At 40.3% G+C, this 23,662-nt stretch overlaps 2 protein-coding genes across 2 annotated transcripts; both read left to right on the top strand.

The window, feature by feature from the left end:
- Nucleotides 1-1,664: 1,664 nt before the first annotated feature.
- LOC308073578 (protein mono-ADP-ribosyltransferase PARP14-like) lies at nucleotides 1,665-19,056 on the top strand. The gene is made up of 17 exons (XM_080412563.1): nucleotides 1,665-1,852; nucleotides 2,982-3,088; nucleotides 3,988-4,018; nucleotides 4,699-4,953; nucleotides 5,966-6,190; nucleotides 6,326-8,649; nucleotides 8,824-9,054; nucleotides 9,179-9,400; nucleotides 9,671-9,740; nucleotides 10,065-10,211; nucleotides 11,387-11,449; nucleotides 11,976-12,152; nucleotides 12,799-13,068; nucleotides 13,963-14,577; nucleotides 14,942-15,081; nucleotides 16,042-16,216; nucleotides 16,677-19,056. Exons 1-17 carry the CDS (start codon nucleotides 1,672-1,674, stop codon nucleotides 16,958-16,960), a joined length of 5,517 nt encoding a protein of 1,838 aa, XP_080268689.1. The 5' UTR covers nucleotides 1,665-1,671; the 3' UTR covers nucleotides 16,961-19,056.
- A 2,905-nt stretch (nucleotides 19,057-21,961) lies between these two features.
- LOC308106065 (putative ATP-dependent RNA helicase DDX6) lies at nucleotides 21,962-23,446 on the top strand (the record flags this gene model as incomplete). Its single annotated transcript, XM_080457074.1, has 1 exon — nucleotides 21,962-23,446. One exon carries the CDS (start codon nucleotides 21,962-21,964, stop codon nucleotides 23,363-23,365), a length of 1,404 nt encoding a protein of 467 aa, XP_080313200.1. The 3' UTR covers nucleotides 23,366-23,446.
- Nucleotides 23,447-23,662: the final 216 nt, after the last annotated feature.

The raw sequence follows: 23,662 nt of genomic DNA, 5'->3' as shown, positions 1-23,662 counted from the left end.
ACACCTAATCGGATAAATAAAGGCTGAGATGAATGTTGGGTGTGCACAACTTATTGTTCTGGCTCGTTTCTGAAGACGGTATATGGGCTCCAGTTTGGTCTGATGAGTACTAGCCCTGCTCATTTTGCTAGGATTGGATGGCTTAGGGTTGAGGACAGAGTACAGCAACTTGCTATGGGCCTGGTCTTCAAGATACACCACAACATTGGGATCCCCCTGTATTTGTCAAAATACTTCCAAAATGTTAATGCAGTCCATGATCATAACACCAGAGGCAGCTCCACGGATCATGTTCAACCCAGATTTGGCTCAACTAAGGGTATGAACTCGTTCTCATGCTATTCAACAAAAATGTGGAATGCCCTACCAAAAGGAGTAAAGGAGTGTAAAACCCTACTCACTTTCAAAACTGCCCTAAAGATACACCTTCAGGAGGCTGCAATTCGAAAATGGCCCCTGTCTAAGTCTTAACCTACCCCCCCCCCTCCTTCATTTTCCTCTTTTGTATATATATATATATATTTTTTTTTCTCTCGTCATACCAGTAACCTGAAAGCTGATTGTATGACATTCTGAATAGTAGTGTGTATATCTGCCTGCCTCTTATATTTCATCATGATTTGTGTGCATGGGGTTCTCATCTTAAACAAGCTTAGTGCTTAATGAGGGTTTCCAGTTTAGTAGACCTTGTATTGTGAATTTGTACTTCCATGTACTGTTATGTACTGTCATGTACTATTCTCATGTCTTTCTAAATAAACTACATCAATCAATCAATCAGCCCAGACTATATTACAATAATGAATATACGGATAAATCATGGAATAATATAACATAGTGGCTACCTCAGAACTGATCAAATGACGGATTTTACGTAGGATAACAATACTCTTAGCTATTTTTGTGGATATAGCCATAATATGTGATTTAAACCTTCAACGCGCTCTATGACGTCACTGCCACTCACCGCCAGTGCTCTCAGAAAACCAGCCCTGGTCCAGAGCGTCAGTGAGTTTTCTCTGACGCTCTGCCAGCCGCTCGGCTCTGCTTATAGACAAAGAATTCCACTGCCCTGCGAGGGCTCCAACTGTAGTACAAACAAACAAAAGTACTTCGCTACTCACCGAAACAAATGCTGTTTTGTGTTGTTGAACGTCTATTCTCCAGGGTGGGAAGCCTCTCAGCACCCCACCTTCTCTGTATAATACACTTTTTGTGCAGAAAATTAAATATGTCCGCCAGATGGAAATTATGTTATTTACTCCACTGCGCCCTCTACAGATATGGTCAATGGTAATTTATATTGACCATATCTGTAGAGGGCGCAGTGGAGTAAATAACATAATTTCCGTCTGGACCAGGGCTAAAACTGAGCAGTGCGTTCGGTGCCTACATCAGAACGCACCCTGGCATGTCTTGCTATTTCCGTCTTGGGTAGAAGTAAAATAACTGAAAACTGGAAAGTAAAAAATAGCATTTTTTTTTTACTTAAGTACAGTACTTGAGTAAATGTTACTTTACACCACCAGGCAGTCACTGTTGCTTGCCGAAAATAGCCGGCCCACTGTGAGCTTGTAGATCGGCTCTTTTCGGTCCTTAAAGTCAGAGAGTCCTTACGGGTGAAACAAAAGTGAAACTAAGCATCCCACTTCGTGTCTTTGAACAACAGCCATGGCCGACGACGCATACAAGTATGTGTTGCTCGCCGAGTTCGATGACAATAAGATCCCCAAACTGAGAAACAAACTAGTGAAATACTTTCAAAGTAAGAAGCAATCCAACGGTGGAGACTGTCTGGTAGAATGTGACGAGCTTCATAGAACTGCAGTGCTTCGGTTCCGAACAGAGGAGGGTACGTTTTATAATTATGACCAGTGGTGGAAGAAGTAGCCTACTCAGATGTTTTAGTAAAAGTAGCAATACCGCAATATAAAACCACTCTGTTACTTACAAGTAAAAGGCCTGTGTTCAAAATGTTACTTGAGTAAAAGCACAAAAGTATTGGCCTTACAATATAAGTTTAAAGTACCAAAATATTTGAAAATGGCCTATGTATAAAATAGGGCTGAAGTGATTAATGTATGTTTTATAATATCATAATTTATATTTGCAAAGTAACTAAAAGTTTTCAAATAATTGTAGTGGAGTAAAAGTACAATATTTGCCTCTGAGATAGCTGTAGAATACAACTCTCGTAGACGTATTTATGATTCCGACGTTTTCAATCTACGAGAGTTGTAGGGTTCACCCCCCATGGAGACAGGGACTTTCAGCACTATACCCCGTAGACACTCCAAACATGTACAAATTGAAAATAAAGGTGCTTACCCCCACGCCCTAAATGTTAACTCTCGCTACGGGGTAGTAGTTTAATGTAATAATCCATATATTTCAATAAAGAAGTGTTTTAATGCCGTCTGTGGCCGAACGCCATTTTTTCACCCTCCTTTACTTCCTGTTTACATTGAGTGTAATTCCGGGTTTAACCAGATGGGCGCGTCAATACCGCCCATTGGGAACTTCCGACAGAATCGGCCACAGACGGCATTAAAACACTTCTTTATTGAAAGATATGGATTATTACATTAAACTGCTACCCCGTAGCGAGAGTTAACATTTGGGGCGTGGGGGTAAGCACCTTTATTTTCAATTTGTACATGTTTGGAGTGTCTACGGGGTATAGTGCTGAAAGTCCCTGTCCCCATGGGGGGTGAACCCTACAACTCTCGTAGATTGAAAACGTCAGAATCATAAATACGTCTACGAGAGTTGTATTCTACAGCTAGCTCTGAGATGTAGTGGAGTAGAAGTAAAGTACTGAAACTTGGAAATACTCCAGTACTCCAGTAAATGTACTTAGTTACTTTCCACCACTGATTATTATATTGACTATTAATATATTTATGTTATTTAACTTACACGTAATGTGTTGACATAGTAGATCTATTGATTTTGACAATACAGTGTCTCTTTCTTTACAGACAGACACAAAGTTGTAGGGAAAGATGCACATGAAATCCGTTTGGATCATGGTGTGCTGAAGATAACTGTCCGTATACCTGATGGTGATGAGAGTTCACCAAAACAGGTTAGTGACTTTTATTGAGTAAAAACAAAATGGTGCAAACTTGAAAGACTGATGATTGATAGACGGGGATAACCTGATTCAAAGGCGAAGGTGAACTCATGTGGTTAACGTTTAAGTGTGTTACACTGGCATTTGTGATGTAGCGAATTGTGTGACTCAAGTAGGGTAGGCCTACTTTAGTTTAGGATGGACAGGAATCTGGAATGTTTTGTTTGGCGTTCGTAGAAGTCGACTGTTGTAGTATATAGATAATTATGTTCAGATCACCTTTGGATAATGGTGCAGTACAGACTGGAACAGGCCGAGAGTGCAGAACAACGACCTCTGGAGTCACGTAATTCGGTAGGTTACTAATGTCGGTGCAACTGCTGCCTTCCGTCAGTGCATGGCCACTTGGTGGTGAGAGGGGATACCGTTATATTATACCTCTATGGGATATACAGGATAGGTGGGCACTCTTATTTTTTAATTCTTTGTGGGCACTAGGGACATCTGGGCACATGTTGATTAAAAAAATATTTAATATAAGTATACATGATAGGCCTATGAACATGAAGGTACATTATTATGTATCTGACTTAATTTTATCCTTCAACTTCTTGTTTATGCCCCAAAATTATTGGATATACAGGTTTTGTAGCAATTGTAGAAATATTAGACCTTGATTGTCGAATGTTTAAGCATATTCTAATCATTTATACTTCACTTTACATTTTCCAAATATATACTTTTCTTAACATTTTGGACAAAATAGCCAATTTTACATTGAGGTGCCCAGATGACCCTATTGCCCACCTATCCTGTTACTGTGAGGGCAGTTTAAAAAAATGCCACGCAAAATGAGTAAACAAACAAAAAAGCTACTTACCAATGACCAAAGTTTTCTCTTTTTCTTCTAGAAAGCACCTACTGATGACACTAACAAGACTTGTAAGTATTTATAAAAAATAAAAAGTCAGATGTCTAATAGTCTGTTTGGTTAAAACGTACATCATGTACATTCTACAGTAATTCATTCATCACATCTGACCACTGCACATTATATCATTTTAGATATAGGCAAGGCAGGACACATTTATTCATATAGCACATTTAATACACCAATTCAAAGTGCTTTACGCCATAAAAAGAGTAGAAGGAATAAAATTGAGAAATAAAAAATAAAGGCATAAAATAATAAAAGTCAAAGTGCAATTGTATACCTTTCTACTAGGCCACTTTATTTTTACTTGTATAATATCAGCAATAAACCCACTTATGAGGACTATTGTCTTTCTGTTCTGCCACCATCATGTGGCTGAACATATGTGGGGTTCCCCAAACCCCTCTGAACAGAGCTTATGGGGGTCCCAGACACAAATATATTCCCTAAATGTATTTACTAAAATGTTGCCAAGATCGCAAGTGTCCCCATGAATACTTAATAACACCCTGATTGGAGTCTCAAAACCCCCTTTCTCTTTAAATCTCTGTGTGGCACACACTGTCTGCACCTTTCATTATTCAGGGTAACCAAATTGGACGGGTTATTTCAGTATAGTTTTCCTTTTCTTTCTGATGATGTATTTATTGAAGATCATCTAATACTGCGATAAATGTTTCAATAACAGCTGATGCTGCCGTACAGAAGAAACAAATACAGGAAGGCCGGCCCATTCCTGTTGCTGAACATCAGAGAGACGATGAAGAAGAGCTGTGCTCCACTTCTGCTGTCATAGGCAATATTCCCCAGGAAGTGGGCCAGGAGTTTTTAGAGATGCTGGTAGAGAACATCTTAAAGCATTCCTCTGCTACATCCCCAAACTTCAGTTTGGAGATCCTGCCCGACAAATCATCTGCTGTGGTGACTTTCCAGAGTGGAAAAGGTAGTTGTATTATTTTAGTAGTTCTGATAACTCATCAAGAATGTGTCCAGAACAAATTCAAATGATAGACAGTACACAACTTTAAAGACACAGTGTCGTAATTTGCCATCTTTTATGCTTATTAATTATCTAGGGCATATGCAATATTGTTGTAGACCAATATTTCTCATAGTGGGTGCCATGACAACAGTCCAGGGGTTAGGGTTAGGGTTAAGTACAACGTTACTTTTAACCAGTTCTAACCAAAACGGAATAATCTCTCAACACACATGTTTTCCTTTTGACATATCTCGGAGGAAAGAATTTACGCATTTACGTATCCCTGAACATATGCTTTCAACTGTGTGCGTACTGCGTACATGTTCACTTCAAACTATAACTTCAAATTACTTTATTTTCCTTTTGGAAAATAAGGTGATGGCGGTGGTTGTGGTCACCATAATAATATATAGTACCTTTATTGATAGGATAACCCCTTGAGATGAATTATCTCATTTTCAAGGGGATCCTTAGAATACCAATAATCATTATAATGATACAAATATGTATAGTAGAGCGACCTATCATACTTTTATGCTAAACTTCAAACAGGAAGACATTTCTTCCTGTGAGTAAATAATAGCCAACAATTATAGGAAGTAAGAAATATCATTGGGACTTTAAGTACGGTATGTCATTGTGTCATTGTTTACATTTTCAAAATAGTTTTTTCTTTTTGAGATTCTTAAGTAACTGTTACATTCAATTCAATTAAATTTTATTAAAGTATCAAATCACAACAAGTTGTCTCAAGACACTTTACATGTAGAGAAGAGACCCGACAATGAATGAACATGAATGTTCCTAAAGTATAATTTGATGAGTGTTTTGAACTTTAATGTTTTGTATGGACCTTGTGGTCAGGCTAATAAATTATATTATGATAACTGATGTCCAAATGGATTATCAGAACTCTTTTTCTGTATGTTATTGTATTTTACTTACCGTCTCATTTTCTATTCCTAACTGACAGAAAACACAGTTTTCATTACAAACTGCGCCAGAAACAAGATTTTCAAGAAAAAAGCATTGTCCGTCTGCCCTCTTGAAGTCACAGCCAAAGTCATTACTGAAGACGTACCAGGTGTTAGTTCTGACCTCCTCATCCTTTATTTTGAGAACGAAGGCGTGGAAGTGGAAAATGTCACACTTAATGAAGAGGAACAGTTTGCTATCATCACCTTTAAAACCCCCAAAGGTATGTATACCAATATTACACAGCTACGTAATGTATAGATTTTAATTCTAAATTCAGATACATGAAGAATATGAAGAGAGATCATAATGTAATGCACATGCAATGGTAAAATTATTCATTATTTTTTTCTTTTAGCTGTTTCCAAAGTAATTGAGAAGAAGCTCCTCATCAAACAGCAACCGGTCAAAGTCTATCCATTTTATGACTCTTTGGGCACGGCACTTTATGGCAAAGATAGACCCACACTGAAACTCCCTGCTGCCTTCAGTGAGAGCATTGATCAATCTATATGGAGATACCTTAACAACCACAAGGCTGCAGAGACCTTCCACAGTGATCTGGCGAAGCACTTTTGCAAAGCAGACCTCGAAGATCAATCATCTGTATGTTTAAGGCCCCTACCGTCACTACTGCAGCAAAAGGACGTCAAAGCCAAAGACATCACAGAGTGGGCACATGCAGCAAAGATGGCCTTTGAACAAGCTTTGTCCAGGTTCAAATCTCTGAAGCTTCAGATTCAGCCAATGGCATGGGAAGAGTCTGAAGGGAAGATTAGAGAGGCAGTGTTGAATGAGGCTGTAGTAGTAGTCCCTGATAAAGACAGTGGTGTCTTAGCAGTGGTTGGCCTTTTGGATGATGTAAACAGACTGGAACAGACTCTTAATGAGATAATGGACAGTACTGCCAAAAGGATTCAGAGAGCAAAGTCCAGCACAACTGAGAAGATCAAATTGACACCATCTATTTTCCATATCTTCTCTCAAGATGGCCTTCGGGATAAGCTGTTAGATCAATATCCAGAGCTGAAAATAACCTACAACGGGGAGAGCCAGGAGTTGTCATTTAATGGTTTAAACGATGAGGTTTTGGGTGCAAGCACAATGATACTACAAGAAAACGTAGCATTAAAACGAAAGGTGTTAAAGTTAGATCCGTTTGTACTTGAGTTTTTGAAGGACGAAGATCAAGAAAACCTTACAAGCTCACTTTTCACACCAAACCGAATCAATGCAGCGCTTGAGCTAAGTGCAAAGACCGTGAATCTCCTTGCTGTTTCAGACAGTAATCTGAGTGAAGCTGAGGATCAACTAAAAATGGTCCTGGTATCCCAGTGCATCACGGTTGAAGACGTTAATGTTCTTGAGATGCCTCAGTGGCGGGAACTAGTCACTCGTTTGGAGAGTAACACCAACAGCTCATCCAGGAAAATCCAGATTCACACATCTCGCTCTCACTCACCTCAGGTCGTAGCAGTGTCAGGCTACAAGGACAGTGTATTACCAGTTCACAGTGAACTTCAAGATTTCTTACACCAGAATGCTGAAGTTGAAGAAACTGTTACAGTGAAGCCTGACATCATCGGCAGATATATTAAAGAGCATGGCAAAAAGGATTGGTCAGAGCAAGTGAAAGGCAAGGTAGTTGTTTCTTTCAGGAACGAAGCCATCTCCCTAATAGGTTCCAGATGTAATGTGTCAGATTGCAAGCCCATCATTGAAGACTTGGTCTCTTCACTATGCTTTGATACTTTGACAGTCTCTGAGCCAGGAGTGAAGAAGTTCTTCCAGGAGAAAGAAGCTATGTATGTTGCATCAGTCAAGAATGAAACGGGTTGCTTGGTCCAGATGGTAGATGGGGCAGATGGAGGACAGGACCTCAGCCCTGGACAAGTGCCAAACCCCACATACCAGGTTGAGACCACTGATGGAGTAGAAATTGCTGTTTGCAAGGCTGATATGTGCAGTTACCCAGTAAGTGCAGTCATAAATTCATCTAATCAGGATTTGAAACATATAGGAGGTCTTTCAGGAGCGCTCTTGGATGCTGCTGGCCCTGAGTTGCAGGATGAATGTGACAGGCTAATTACCCAGAATGGACAGCTCAAACCTGGAGATTGTGTCATGACTGGGGCAGGAGGAAGGCTGATGTGCAAAAATATCATCCACGCAGTGGGGCCTGGATTCGACCAAGCTTACCGTGATAGGGCTGTGGGACAGTTGAGAAGAGCCATTAAAAAGAGTCTGGAACTCGCTGACGAGCGTGGGTGTACCTCTGTGGCATTGCCTGCTATCAGCGTAAACTCAGGATTTCCCCTGAACTTGTGCGCAGACACAATTGTCAAAGCAGTGAAAGAACATTGTCAAGACAAGTATGGTGACAACACCCTGAAGAAAATTCATTTGGTGAACAAAGATGACAACACTGTTCAGGCTATGGAGACAGCTGTCAGGAAGGAGTTTGGAAACCACGGTGTTAGTCATTCTCAACAGAAGCATCCTAGCACACCCACCAAGACTCTAGGTGCCCTGAGTCTTAGTCATTCTCAACAGAAGCATCCTAGCACACCCACCAAGACTCCAGGTGTTCTACGCGTTCAGAGCACGAGTAACTCAGATCAAGTTGTGACTAACGAGGGGCTGACCATCATGTTGACTAAAGGGAATATCCAGGATGCTACGGTAATCAATTATCTTGAGTATTTTTCAGCTAGTTTGGATTGGTGTAGATTAGTCTATATTAATAGCTATTGACACTGTCATCTTAGTTTTTAGAGGTTTTTAAATGTGAACTCATAATACAATTCTTAAGACTACCTAGTCCATGAAACTGAAAATACTTTGCTTACATCTTAGACTGACGTGGTCGTGAACACTACTGGTGAAGACCTAGCTCTGGATCGAGGAGCAGTCTCAAAAGCCATCCTTGGTGCAGCTGGACACAATCTTCAGGCACTGGTACATGCACAGAAATCCACTGGAAAAGTTGGTGATGTCATTGTTACTAATGGCTGCAACCTGAAGTGCAACAAAGTCTTCCATGCTGTTGCACCTCAGTGGGACAAGGGGCATGGCACTGCTGAGAAGGTAAAGTATGCAACTTACCTACTTTATTTTAATAATTCTATCTATCTATTTTTAACCATTGTTTTATGATGTTCAGCTTTGTACAGAGAAATTAACCAAAATGCTTCCACGTCATGTCTTACAGATGCTGAAAGGGATTTTGAACGATTGCTTGAGCCAGACTGAGAGCAGCGGTCTGACCTCAATAACCTTCCCAGCCATTGGCACAGGGAACCTAGGCTTCCCTAAAGATCGTGTTGCTTCTCTACTGCTGAATGAGGTCATCAAGTTTAGCAGTAGCAAACAGCCAAAACACCTGAAGACGATAGTGATCATCCTTCATCCGAGTGATGCATCCACAGTCCAGGTAAACAAAACCAGTGCATTCATTCAAATGCTGTAAAGAGTCTCTGATTCAATGTCCGATGCTTTGTAATCAAAACAAAACTTGGCTGCATGACAATCATCAGTGAATAGAAGGGGGGGAACCCCTGCTTGTTTGAATCCATGTGGTGCTAATAATGTTTTTTTCAAGGCTGTCTTTTTGTAATATATATATTTATTTTAATATATACCTTTTGTTTGATTTGTGAGCTGCTGATAATAACTGGTCTCTCTCTCTGCTTGCTCTACCCAGGCTTTCAATGATGAATTTAAGAGAATATTCACTCATTCAGGTAGTTCACAGCCAACTACACATAGTACAGGTAGGCTGCAACATTTGGTTTGAATGATTGTAGGCAAGAATTGAAAGTTCACTAAGTGATACTATTAATATGGTTATGTATTTTAAGAAAAGTGTGTATAGACCAGCAACATTGTTTAAAAAATAGTTATCTGTGTCATTGAAAATTTGACTAACCAAACATTTCCCCCAAAATGCATACATGCGTAGCACTTTGGAATAAATCAGTATTTTTTTATACATCAAATAGTTTTTGTGCCTCATGAATTGAAAATGATGCTGTTTGATGTGTGTTTGCTCTGCTGTTTATCTATTTTTTGTTTTTTTGTTTGTTTACTCATGCAAGGTCCCTTTTCCAAAACCATCTCAAGCTCAGGAATGCACGAGACCAAAATGGGAAGTGTGGACATACAGGTTGTCACAGGGGACATAACTAAGGAAACGACTGATGTTATCGTCAACTCTTCTAATGAAACCTTCACTCTGAAGTCAGGTAAATCACAAATCAGCTTGAGGTCTTCAACAGGGGGTCCGAAGTGGGACAGTGGGGCCAAACAGTGGGGCCAAATCTTTGCGTGATAGGATATATTTTTCACATTAACCACTTGAACCCTAGCATCCCTATTCTGTGGAGAACTCAGACGCGCTGCGAGATGTTGTGTTCTTGTAGATTGGCAAAGTAATGTGTAATAAAACACTAATAATAATAATTTGCACAACACTGATAATAGTGCTGTCCAATGAAGCCATCAAAGCAACAGAATCACCTGGGAGACGACACTTAGGCACTTAACCCATTAAGACCTGAGGCCAATTATACAAATGCCTTCTAAATCAGTATTTCTCTAACTATTTTTTTGCCTAAGCGGTTTGTGGTGGTGGCTGGATCATCATCAATTTCACCTTCTAAATATTCGATGTGTCTGTTGATTGCTTGTTTACGTTATCAATAATTATCATAAGCTAAGCTACATAGTAATCTGTGCAGCTCACTGCAGCAAATCCAGCCAAGCGCTGTATAAAAACAAATACAGGGACGCTTAGCCTATTATCATAAATATACTTATATTTGATTTCACAGGTAAACAGTAGAAAGGGTTCAAGAGCATTGCAGATATAGTCGGTTTTAAATGCAATATGTCTAGTATTAAAATGTACATTTATAGGACAGTTTGTACAACTAGCAGTGTCCTCCATTTGTGATGTCATGATACTTCTCTGCTAACCGTACAGTCGCCTTTTCAGCAGGTATTATTCAGCAGTTGTTGTTTACATTAATGTAAGTTGACTTCATCTCAAACTGGACATTAGACTTGAGTTTCTTGGAACACTGTTCAGTCACAATGTATGCAGCAGCACGGTAGCCTTTGTTAGAAAAAGAGACCATGTCACTGAAAGGTTTCTAGTTTTAATCTAAGATGGTTTGGGGAAAATGTTGGCGGGGGGCGGGTGGGTGGCTCTCAACAGCTATGTACTCTTGAGTGAGGCCCTAACACCTAAATATTGCAGCAGCCAGAGTGATTGTACTGGGCAATTAGACAATCTGTGTAATTAATTGTCAAAATGGGGAAAAAGTGCACAGTTATAATACTGCAACATACCATAAGAGAATAATGGTTATTCATATCTGTTATTCCCTTCTTTGTTGTCTGTCTTTTACTACTCCAGGAGTGTCCAAGGCCATTCTGGAGGCCGCTGGTCAGATTGTTGAAGACAAATGCAAAGAGCTTGGTAAGAACCTTTTTATATTTATATTTTAACCACATGAACCCTAGCGTCCTTATTCTGGGGGGGGCGAACACTTGCCAAATAGCAGATCTCCAGGCTCACAATGATGGTAGAACCTCTGCCACTGTAGCTTCACTGTTATAAAACGGCTTTATTGCTGCATATTGAGAGGGCTTGGCAAAGTGCACTGTTCTAGTTCTAGTCAGAATTGAAATCAAAGTTGCAGTCCCAGCAATTCACATGTATTGTTGTATTCTTTTGCAATTTATAGCCTTATTGGATATATTTTATGGCACCAAATGTTTGAATCAAGATGAACCCGTTCCACCCACGTATAAACACGCACGTACGCGCGCGTATACACACACATACACACACACACACACACACACACACACACACACACACACACACACACACACACACACACGTGCGGTCAGTGGGACTTTTAAAACATTTCTCACATTGCACATAAAGTAAACATTATGATGTTTTCATTCTTAAGTAAAAACATTGTCCCTACATTTAGGTGCTCAAGGAAAGCAAGGCATGATAATGACCCAGCCAGGTAATTTAAAATGCAAGATGATCCTCCACCTGGTTGGGCAGTCGGCCCCTGTGAAGGTCAACAAGGCTGTGAAAGATGCTCTTCAGATGTGTATGAAAAACTCCTACACCTCCGTTTCCTTTCCTGCTCTTGGTACAGGTGAGACCTAACTGTAGAATATGGAATACATGGGGGGAAAGTGTCCATGGTCTGGTGTAACTCAGTGTGTAAAGCATGGCATTATCACTGCCAAGGGTAGGGATTTGGTCCCGGTGAGGCACAGTCATGCTAAAGATGTATGGACTTCTGGTAATGTAAAGTGTTCTGTGATTAAATCTAATGCACCTCTAGTCCCGCATGTGACACTGCTGCAAAGGCCTGGGTACTCCAGCATATTATATAATATAATATCAGAGTGATATTTCATTCTGAATTCAGTTAATTTCAACAAAATAGTTGTGATCCTCTTCCTGACATGTGTATTCACAGCGTTGACCTACAGTATAACACCACTATTTGACTCTGTTAGCCTTGGAGAGGGTAGGAGCAGGAGCATTGGGGAGGAAGCTGACCTATAATTATAGCTTTATCACATAATAATAAATTAACATTGTATTAGTATGTATTCTGCTTATTATTAGTGCAAATGGTTGACATTTATCAGGCCCATCAGAAATCTCATTGAATTAAATATTTGTTATTGTTGTTTTGGTTGAACCCACAAGGGAGATCCTTTGATATTTTCTGTGTAGGAACTTTGCTGTTTTCCTTTTAACAAAGCCTACTATGTGCTTTGCGGTTTTAGGCCAAGGCAACGTACAGGCAACCCAGGTGGCAGATGCTATGTTGGACGCAGTGGTGGATGTGTTGAGTCAGAGCAGTCAGAACTCTCTGAAGACTATCAGGATAGTTATCTTTCAGTCACAAATGCTGAAGGACTTCCACAGCAGTATGCAGAAAAAAGAAGGCACAGACCAGAAGGACGAAGGCACACACCAGAAGGACAAAGACACACACCAGAAGAACAAAGGGCCTTCATCCTGGAGCTGGAGGAACATTCCCTCCATGTTAAAAGGTAGGTGACAGCTTTTCTTAAGCCTGTCATTATAGATGCTTAAACAAGGATCAGTTTGAATTTTCAAAACTTCTTGACCTGGTTGATTTATTTATTTGATTTGCAACAGTTTATATATACATATGCATGATATGTTAGTTCTTTCCATGGGAAAGTTGACAGTTAGTTGTGCCAGTGAGGTAAGAAACCCTAGGGGGGGAGTATGCGAGAACCTCCTCACCGTTTTACATTACATACAATTTTAATTAAAAACTGAAAACAAACAAAAAAGGTATAAAAACATATGATAAAGAAAATAGGACAAACAAAACATATAAAAGTGAGCAGAAAAGACAAAACTAAAAATGTTTTAGACAAAGCAAAGACATGATGCTACTATATAGTCATGTGAAATAAGAAATGAAAATGAAGAGGTTTCGAAAATCCATACGTGACAATATTATGGATGGCTATCATCTAGATACCCACTCGGGTATTCAATTTACGTATTAGGCTTCTTTTGTAGGTAGGTAGAGAGGATGTGGTAGCTACTAGATGGAAATGGCCATTCCATAGTGAAACACCTTTATATTTTATGGTGAACTGCCCCCTGGTGGTGGTACATAGTGGGACATGTAATTGGTTCGCTTGCCTGGTTCCTGATGCTATGGTAATTGTTATTTGGTTAGAATTCCATGGGGACTCTAACTCCAGGAGTATAGAACGTCTGGCCTGTGTAACGCAAGCCATACTTTCTATACTGCTGAAGCTAAATATGTGTTAATCTGCTAAGGTTTTATGTAAAAGGTCATAATTCTGTTCTCCGGTGTCTTAACAATTTGTATGGGTTTAAGATTCATTTCCTGACCATGTTAAATAATGTGCTTATCTGACATTCTGAACAAATTCCTCCAGCAATATTCGTGGGAGGAAGTGCTAGCAGCCCACAGAAAGAAGAAGACTTTGTCATTGAAGAACTGGATGTGGAGCGTGTTTGCTTCCACATCTGTGGAGAGTCGCCTGCCAGAGTTCACTCAGCCAAACAGTGGGTCAGTGACCTGATATCACAGGAGCAGGTCGTTCACTCCATTGAGGACAATGTAGTCCTCAGCTTCTCTGAAACAGACCATCAGCGCATCATCAACATGCAGTCTACAATGGCCGTGGGGATAAAGATAGAACGCAAGAAGGGCGAAGCCTCTCTCACCATCAAGGGACGCAGCAAGGATGTGGTAAAAGCCACTGGTGAGATCCAGGAGATGACGAAGAGGGCCAGAGAAAAGGAGGAATTTAGGAGAGATGTAGAATTGGCTGGCACAAAGGCAGACTGGCAGTACAAGCCTCAGGGGCTTCAGTTCCAGAGCTTCGACCCCACCTCCAACTTCTACCTTGAGCAGGCACTGAATAATAAACTGCCTCATGTAGAAGTCACTGTCCAGGGTCAATTGTACAATGTCGCAATGCCAAAAGGACCTGCAACAGATAAGCAAGGCACAAGTCTGGAAATAAAGCGCATTGACAAACTGAATGGTAAGCTGTGTTGGTATGCAGTATTTAGTTAGATCTGTTATGTGGAGAGACAGATATATGTAGGTCAAATTATACTTTCAGTTTGTCTAGAATTGACTTGAGCACCATCTCAGTGTGGTTTGCCACAAGGTCCTGTACAATTCAGTGTGTTCCAAGTCAGACAATAACAGGAACATGTTTCAAAGTAAACCTGTGGATTGCACGTTATTTATAGCTTAACCTTGTCTGAAATGTAACTGGTGTGACAAACCCCACAATCTGGTACCGCCAGTTGATTAAAACTTAATACCAAGAGTTGCTTGCAAATACTAAATGGCCTGATTCGCCTCTGTAATGAGTTTTATGCTTTGACCTCTACATACAGATGCTAACAATCTGCCTCAGAACTGGGATGTCATGACAGCCAACACCCCATGCCAAACCTTCACCGTCCAGCCTGGAATCCGAGAGCACAATGAAGTCCTGAGTCTGTTCAGTAGCTCATGTAACCGAACGGTTCTTAAGGTAATCAATTTGTTTATATGTACTGTAACCCTAGCTTGCTATATGCAACAACTACCTTAGGCTGGATTTGTGCTTACTTTACCTATGGGTTAAATAAGTGTTAAAACTGTTTCAGTAAACATAATACAAAATACTGTATGTTATTTGTATCTATTCACTCATGTCAAGAGACATGTTTTAATGCAATCATTATGCAGATTGCAGAATAGCATCTGTAATACTAGTGTACCAATGCTACTGAAAATGTCCTAGATTCACCTCAATGATCAAGATAAGTGTCATACACATTCACACAAGCATTGAGAACTATAAAAGCAGAGAGAGAGATTAAAGAAAAAGGTCTATAGCAATGCTTCTCGGTGTGATTGCTGCCTGCCTTTCCCCATACTATAGCTTTATATAAGCATTACTTTACAATCATGAATGTAAATATAATTTCATGCATGTGTAGCAGTAGTGGCTCAGAGCCTCTGAAGAGGAAATTCCCCTTTAGGCTGGTGGTTAAGATGTTGGCTCTCCACGTGGCTGACCCGGGTTCGAATCTCGGGGTTTGCACATGCACAGTTTAAAAAAAACAAACTTTCACCTCCTGGGCAAATATGCACTGTGGTACAGGCTGGCAGTAGCCTATAAGGGGGTTAAGCATAGAAAAGGAGCTAGTAAACCATATAACAATCTTTGAAATTATTGTGTCTATATATAAATTATAAACTGTAATGTCATCCATACATGACAATGACAAACATTTCAAGTAAGGACGAATGTCATGCAGTAAACTTAACACTATGATGGCTTAGTGCTCATCTCTGAGTCTATAAGCAGCTAACAAACAAACTCGGGAGATATCAGAGTAAGCCACATCCATTTTATGCTGTCCCGCTTGGTGGCTTGGCAATAACAGTCATTAAAATATAACCAGACACAGAAGAGGAACAACCAAGTATTTTTATTCTCCCCCAGATTGAGAGGATACAGAACCCAAGCTTGTGGAAGAGCGTCCAACTCAAGAAGCAGGACATGGATCAGAGAAGCGGCCAAAATAACAACGAGAGACGCCTCTTCCATGGCACCTGCCCAACCCCTATCGACCAGATCAACAACGGAGGCTTCAACAGGAGTTATGCTGGGATGAATGGTGAGAGTTAAACCTTGTAAAATGAGCAGAATAGTGTGCACATTGTCGTGGAATTCTGGACCAATCAGTAATTGCTGAGGCAATTGGAGTCGAGACAATATTCTAGTTGGTGATGGTATGCTTTAATCTACATGATATCATGGGGAGAAGTACGTTAGACACACAGTCTGACACAGATCGTTGGTAGTTCTGCCAACGAGCACAAGGCTCAGACCATAGTTATATTAGCTGCTCCAAGGACAAGCTAAACCATAACAGCAGCAATCAGGCCTAGAGGAGACTTCTTGGCTCCTACAGGCTACCAAATATGTCGTCATCATAATATCATAAACTTTCATGTATGGAATGTTCATTAATGTTTATTAATGTTAAAAGTTCTTGTGTAAACAATTGTCTTCGTGGCCTTTATGCCATGAAGATACCATGGCTAAAAGCACTTTTTTCTTCTCTCCATTTTCAGCTGCCTGTTTTGGCAATGGCACCTACTTTGCCGTAAGAGCCAATTATTCCGCCCAGGACACTTATTCCAAGCCGGATCCTCAGGGCCAGAAGTTTATGTATCTCTGTAGTGTCCTGACTGGAGACTTCACTCTGGGGCAGCGGAACATGGTCGTGCCACCAGCCAAGAGCTCCAACTCCACTGTGCTTTATGACAGTGTCGTGGACAACATGCAAAGCCCAAACATGTTTGTCATCTTCCACGACTCCATGGCTTATCCTGAATACTTAATTACATTTAAGTAAAGCATGTAGAGAAAGGGCATGGAAATAAGGTGCCTTACATTTTTCCTAGCTAATAAGTAATACCATAATGATAATGTTTATAACCATTAGTTATTATAAGGATTTTGGCTACATTTATTTGACATGTTAAGAACTGTTGATCATATGCCCTTCGTTAATCGTTCTAGTTGCATCTAATTGTATACTGCACGTTTATTCATGGTGCTGAAGTTTCGTTAAATATAATGGATAATGTTAAACGAATGTTAATGGAAAGTCAAATTTCTATTCAAATTTCTATTCAGTGAAACACATTTGTTGTATATCTATTTTGTCATTGTTCAAAAATGACAATAAGTACTAACTAGCATGAAACAAGTGTCTAATGTGTTATTTGAACAGTGGACTATTATGAATCCATGTACCTTTCGTATTATGCCACTGTTCCTGCTGAATCTCTAAAAGCTTGAGTAAAAGTGTGGTGCAGAGTTGCTGGAATGTAGCAGATGTTAAATTTTTCTCAAGGACCTAATGTATCAGTAGATCAAGGCGCATTTAATAACACCATCATATGAGGAAGTGCGGATTGACAATTAAATTGCAAATGTCGTGTTACATACTAATTTGATTGCATTATAAATCATAAAAATCGACTCCCAAGTTAATTAGACAGACAGGCCTGTATTGATCCCACAAGGGAAATTCTGTTTGACATGTCTGGAATTTCCACTCTGATACACACTGGAAACATGCAGTACTTATCAGTTAATTATTAGTACTATTTACCTTTGGAACACTATCACTAGTGCCATGGAAAATAAACATGGGATGTACAAGGCCAGAACAAGCACTACAAATTGGCCTTTAAAGCAATGAGACACTTTGGTAGAGGTTTGGGTTGGGTAGTTACCTTGTGAAGAACAAGTCCAATTGGTGAGATATATTACTCCATTGCACAGTTGATTAGAAATTAATAATCGGAAAATAGCACCTCAGTGTATGGTGAAACAGCTCTCAAAGCACTCTTTTAGCACATAAACAAATGCAAACGAAGCAGATTTGGACAATATATAACATCCCAAAACCCTGTACGGCATTTGTAATAATCATCTTTGTTTGTGTTTGTTTATGTGCTAAAAGAGGGACTTTGAGAGCTACGCCGTACAATGGAAGTCAATGAGGATCTATTTTTGGATTATTCATTTCTAATTAACTGCGCAACAGAGCAACAGTTGGACTAGTTCATCACCACATGGTAATTACACAACCCAAACTCCTACCAAAGTGTCCTATTGCTTTAAGCTTGATCAATCCAAATGGCTGGTAACTGATTGATGACAAACAAATAAGATATTAAACTTCCAAATATCTGTTTACGGATCACTGATTTATTAAGCATTTATTAATTACTCATTAAATATTGCACAGTGAGTTGAACCAAAGGTTCAACCAATGGTGGATAAGACAATTTTTGGAGTCAGCAAGACCTACTCCTATTTACTTTTTTTCCACTAGCAGAACTTGTAAATATTAAATAAACTAGATACTTTTATTTTCAACAACATGCCTACCACCAATAGAAATCGGCCACCTTTGTATGCCTTTGCCTTGATACCTTCTGTAGGTCCATGTTTGACACAGCCAGATGTGGAATCACACACACACACACACACACACACACACACACACACACACACACACACACACACACACACACACACAAATGCACACACATACTGCACTAATAAACAAGCTAAGCTAAGACTGCACAGTCTGCCAGGCCTGGCCTGGCCTGGCCTGGTAAGCTGTGCCATTCCATCCAGATGATTGGAAGGGCAACCTCCTGGCCAGCTTCTGATTGGTGGGGTAACTTCCAGGGTTCCAAGCTCCTGAGTGGCTAATCACTGAGGAGGTTTCCCATAAAACGAGACCCAGACCACCTAGTGGTGCACGAAGGAGGCATCTCCCGTCTCCCTCCTCTCTCAACCAGCCACCACCCAAGATCTGTTTGTATGCTTTAGTTAGTTATTTGATAGTATGAGTTTCATTTAAGATGTTGTCTATGTTAGCCTACTTTAGATCTGTTTGATATTCTGATTATTGTGTATGTTAGGGAGGTAAGTTGTTGTATTTTGGTTCCTTTATTTTGGATAGGGAAGTTTGATTTAATTAAACTTCGCTCTCTTTTCATTGGTTTCCTCAAGTCATCCTTAGTTCTCAACAAGCTCTTTGTTTTGAAATCCACATTATGTTCACTATTCTGTTTATGGTTATTACTATATTCTATATATATATAATTGTTTTTGGTAAATACTTTGTTCAATTAGTTCAATGTGAGCTTGTAGATCAGCTAATTTCACAAAGAGATTTGGTGTCAACTACAGTATAGAGTTTAAGAGTTTAATGCTGTTTTAATTGGGATGTGTGTATATGTCTATATGGTAGCAGTTTTCAAAATACAATAACTCCCTCCAGACCATAGTATATTGTCATTATATCACACATAAAGGGGTAGCCGTGAGATTTATTTTAAGTTTGTAAAGTATTACTTCTCTAGGTTTCAATACTTATTTTCATGGCTCATGGCATTATAAACTACATCAGTCTCTGCATGCTTTTTTTTAATAGCTCTAAACAGAGACATCTTCACCCCATCTGTGTATACTACATTTGCATGAGAGCATATACATATACATATACTGTACATCCTGTGGCACGGCCCTCAGTAAGTGCAAAGTTTTAAGTAAAAGTACCAATACAGCAATGTAAAACACTGCATTACATATAAAGGTCCTCCATGAAAAACTACATTTTGCTGCTAAGTATTAGCAGCAAAATGTATTAAATGAGAAGTACAGGTTTGGTTCCTCTGATTGAATATTATCATATATATGAGATCATTCATTAGTAGCATGTTACTTTTGTAACTGCTGAATGTGGAGCTTGTTTGATCTATACACACGTTTTCCTCTAATCTTTGATTTTATGTCAATTACAATGTTTTGTTCAATGGGCAGTGTGCAATTTTCAGGCAGTCAGTCTTATGTTGTCATTGTGTTTTGTATTATTTATTTATTTTTTACATCAGATTATGCTGTATTCCTGGCTGACATCATACAGTGGATGTCTTCTTCCCACCAACTCAAGCTCAGCACGGAGTGACACAGATAGATAAGACTGAGCTTCTCTTCTTCCCAGGTAAGTCCGGCCCCATGTAGTACCCCTGGTGGCTTCTGTTCCAACTGTTAAGAGCATGGGGGTTGTCTTCAACAGTCAACTGTCCTTCAAGGCAGTGTGTCTCCTTTTTGTTAGACATCAAAAGCCAAAAAGGTTGCAAACCAATGGATTGATGTGTGTCAAGTGTAAAATGGTAAATGGTGCATTCATACCGTCTGACCTTCTGATTCCCAGAATCTACCCACTTGGCCACAGCCTCCCCTAAAGGCTACTGTTTTTACTACACAGGTCTAGCCGTCTATAAAAGGGTTTTCTGGAGCTTATCTCGCAAACTGTAGGAGCACACTGCCAGTAGGCCACAGAAGTGCCTCCACTATTACTTTTTTTCCCCACATACTTTTTGAAATATTTGACTTTTTATATTGGAAATCAATGGAGCTGTGATTGTGCTGAAACATTGCAAAATGTGGAGTCTACATGTATACATTCATCATAGTCGACTGACCTCACGGGCTGGCCACATCATCTGAGATCCACAGGAGACACGCCATTCCCATGAGGATCCTGAGATCCAAATTTAGAGATCCGAATTTATTTTATCAATATGTTGGACATTGTTAGCACTGCCACACCAGCTGCACATAATTATATGTGACAAAGAAACCTCTTGAATTTTTATTGCACTTTCTTATTTTAGGACAGTCAGTTGTCCTCCACTTAATCTCATTTATATGCTTGCTTACATTAAGGCAGCTACACACTGTACGACTTTTAAAGTCGGGGAGTCATCAGATATTTATTTATTTTAGTCTCAGCATTGTCTCTTTCTTGAAATCGGCTGTCATAATATCGTTGTGGTTTTCACATTATACGATTGATCACCGACAAGGGATCACACACTGCAAGATATTTCACAGGACTTAACGCCGAGAGTAGAGCCCTGCAACGGCAGCGGTACTCGCAGGTCCCAAATCGCCTGGAATTGTGGCCAAATCGTCTCGCAGTGCCTTTTATTGGAGCAAATATCTTGCAGTGTGTAGTAGACTTTACTAAACAGCAAATATAATTTACTGTATTAACTGTCATGAACCCTTCATCAACAAATAAATAAACTAGACAGTTGCACTCAGTGGAGCGCATATCTCCGGGGATGGTTTCAGCCCAATCTAAGCCCCTTTGACCTCCATTATAACATTTTTGTCAAATAAAAAAATATATAAAACAGATGAAGAAAATGTGTGGAAGTACTAAGTTGGCCTATTGGCAGCATGCAGTGCATATACAGTAGACAGGTAGCCTACTTCAGAGCCACACTGTGAAAAAATATTTGGGGATTTAGTTCCTTAATTGGCCTACCAGCAGCTTGCATAAGTCATTTGATACTGAAGTCACTTGCCCAGTATTATGCAGTATTCAGACCGCTGTCAGACACACAGACAGACATGGGCGAAAACATTATGTTTGCCTTCGGCGTGGCAGAAATAATGAAATTCCCTTCAGTTAGTTCAGCATTAGTGACATCAGCAATGATGTCAACAAGTGACATCATATGACGATATAGTCATAAGTGACGTTTTGTTCCGCAGACATCTTTGTAGTCAGCTAAAGAAACACTCACCTTGGTAAACTTCACAAAGTAAAATACATATTTAGACAAGAGTGTTAGTTGGTTGGCCAGTACTTGGAAGCTATTAGCTAAATAAACACAATAAATACATTGCTTTTGGATAATTGTCACCAAAGGGAAGTCATTCGTCAAAGCCTGTGTAGATTCCCAAGGACTGGACTCACTTTTAATCGGATACTGTGGAAAGTTCTCTTTTAGAGCAGATAAGTTGCTTAAATATGAGCACCGCCAGAACAGAGAACCCAGTGAATTGGAACTCCAATCAGAATGTACAGCTTACCATTAAACCTGTTGGAGTACTAGGCAGAGATGGAGGAGGCCAACAACACCAGCAACCACTAAGACACATAAATGGCTCCAGCATAATCAGCTGCCAGCCAGCCCCCACAGCTAACACGGTCACCAAGCCTAGAGATGACTGGAAGAAACATTTGAAACTCCTCCCAAAGGACATGAGAATGAAAACTTCGGATGTGACTGCGACTAGAGGCAACGAATTTGAAGATTTCTGCCTGAAGAGGGAGCTTCTTATGGGAATCTTTGAGATGGGTTGGGAAGAACCATCCCCAATCCAGGAGGAGAGCATTCCCATTGCACTGTCAGGAAGGGACATCTTGGCCAGGGCCAAGAATGGCACAGGAAAGAGCGGTGCCTACATTATTCCCTTACTTGAACGCATTGACCTGAAGAAAGACTGCATACAGGTTCTGGCCATTGTGCCTACCAGAGAACTAGCTCTGCAGGTGAGCCACATCTGTATCCAGGTCAGCAAACATATGGGCGGGGTGAAGGTCATGGCAACCACAGGTGGAACCAACCTACGTGATGACATTATGAGACTTGACAAAACGATACATGTGGTCATTGCCACCCCTGGGAGGATTTTAGACCTGATCAAGAAGGGAGTGGCCAAAGTCAACCAGGTGCAAATGATCATCTTGGATGAGGCAGACAAGCTCCTGTCTCAGGACTTTGTGGTGATGATGGAGGACATTTTGGGCTTCCTGCCTAAACAGAGGCAGATCCTGCTTTACTCTGCAACTTTCCCCATCAGCGTGCAGAGGTTTATGAATTCTCATTTGCATAGGCCGTATGAGATTAACCTGATGGAGGAGCTTACCCTGAAAGGGGTAACTCAATATTACGTCTACGTGACTGAAAAGCAAAAGGTTCATTGCCTTAACACCTTGTTCTCCAAGCTCCAGATAAACCAGTCCATTATCTTTTGCAACTCCTCTCACAGAGTAGAGCTCTTGGCCAAAAAGATCTCCCAGCTGGGCTACTCATGTTTTTACATTCATGCAAAAATGAGACAGGAGCACCGCAATCGTGTGTTCCATGACTTCAGAAATGGCCTGTGCCGGAATCTCGTCTGTACGGACCTCTTCACAAGAGGAATCGACATTCAATCTGTCAACGTTGTCATTAACTTTGACTTTCCCAAGCTGGGGGAAACGTACCTTCATCGCATCGGCCGATCTGGCCGTTTTGGACATTTGGGTCTTGCCATCAACCTGATCACTTATGACGACCGCGTCAACCTCAAGGGCATTGAGGAGCAGCTAGGAACAGCTGTTAGGCCCATCCCCAGCATCATTGACACAAGTTTATACGCGGCATAGTATCTGAGCAGAGCGGAAATATTTAGGAGCCCAATGGCGGTCTGATCAGGCTGAAACTGTAACCAAATATGGAGTCATGTGTCATAGATGCGTGATGTGTCATAGATGATTGATGTCAAAGACTGGCCACATGAAGTCCAAGATCAACATAAGTGTCATGCCGTTATTAGACCCTGCTTTGTTAATATATAGTATACATTAACAGGAGTTTAACAGTATATATTGTATACTGTAGCTGCTTTACTGCACCACTATTGTACATCCTGAAGACAACACTCAGCACTGGGAGTGAAGGGA

The sequence above is a fragment of the Gymnoscopelus braueri genome (genome assembly GCF_963280865.1).
Source record: "Gymnoscopelus braueri genome assembly, chromosome: 18".
Taxonomy (NCBI): Eukaryota; Metazoa; Chordata; class Actinopteri; order Myctophiformes; family Myctophidae; genus Gymnoscopelus; species Gymnoscopelus braueri.
Note: the sequence above shows the minus strand (reverse complement) of the source record. Positions and strands in the feature narration are given on the sequence as shown.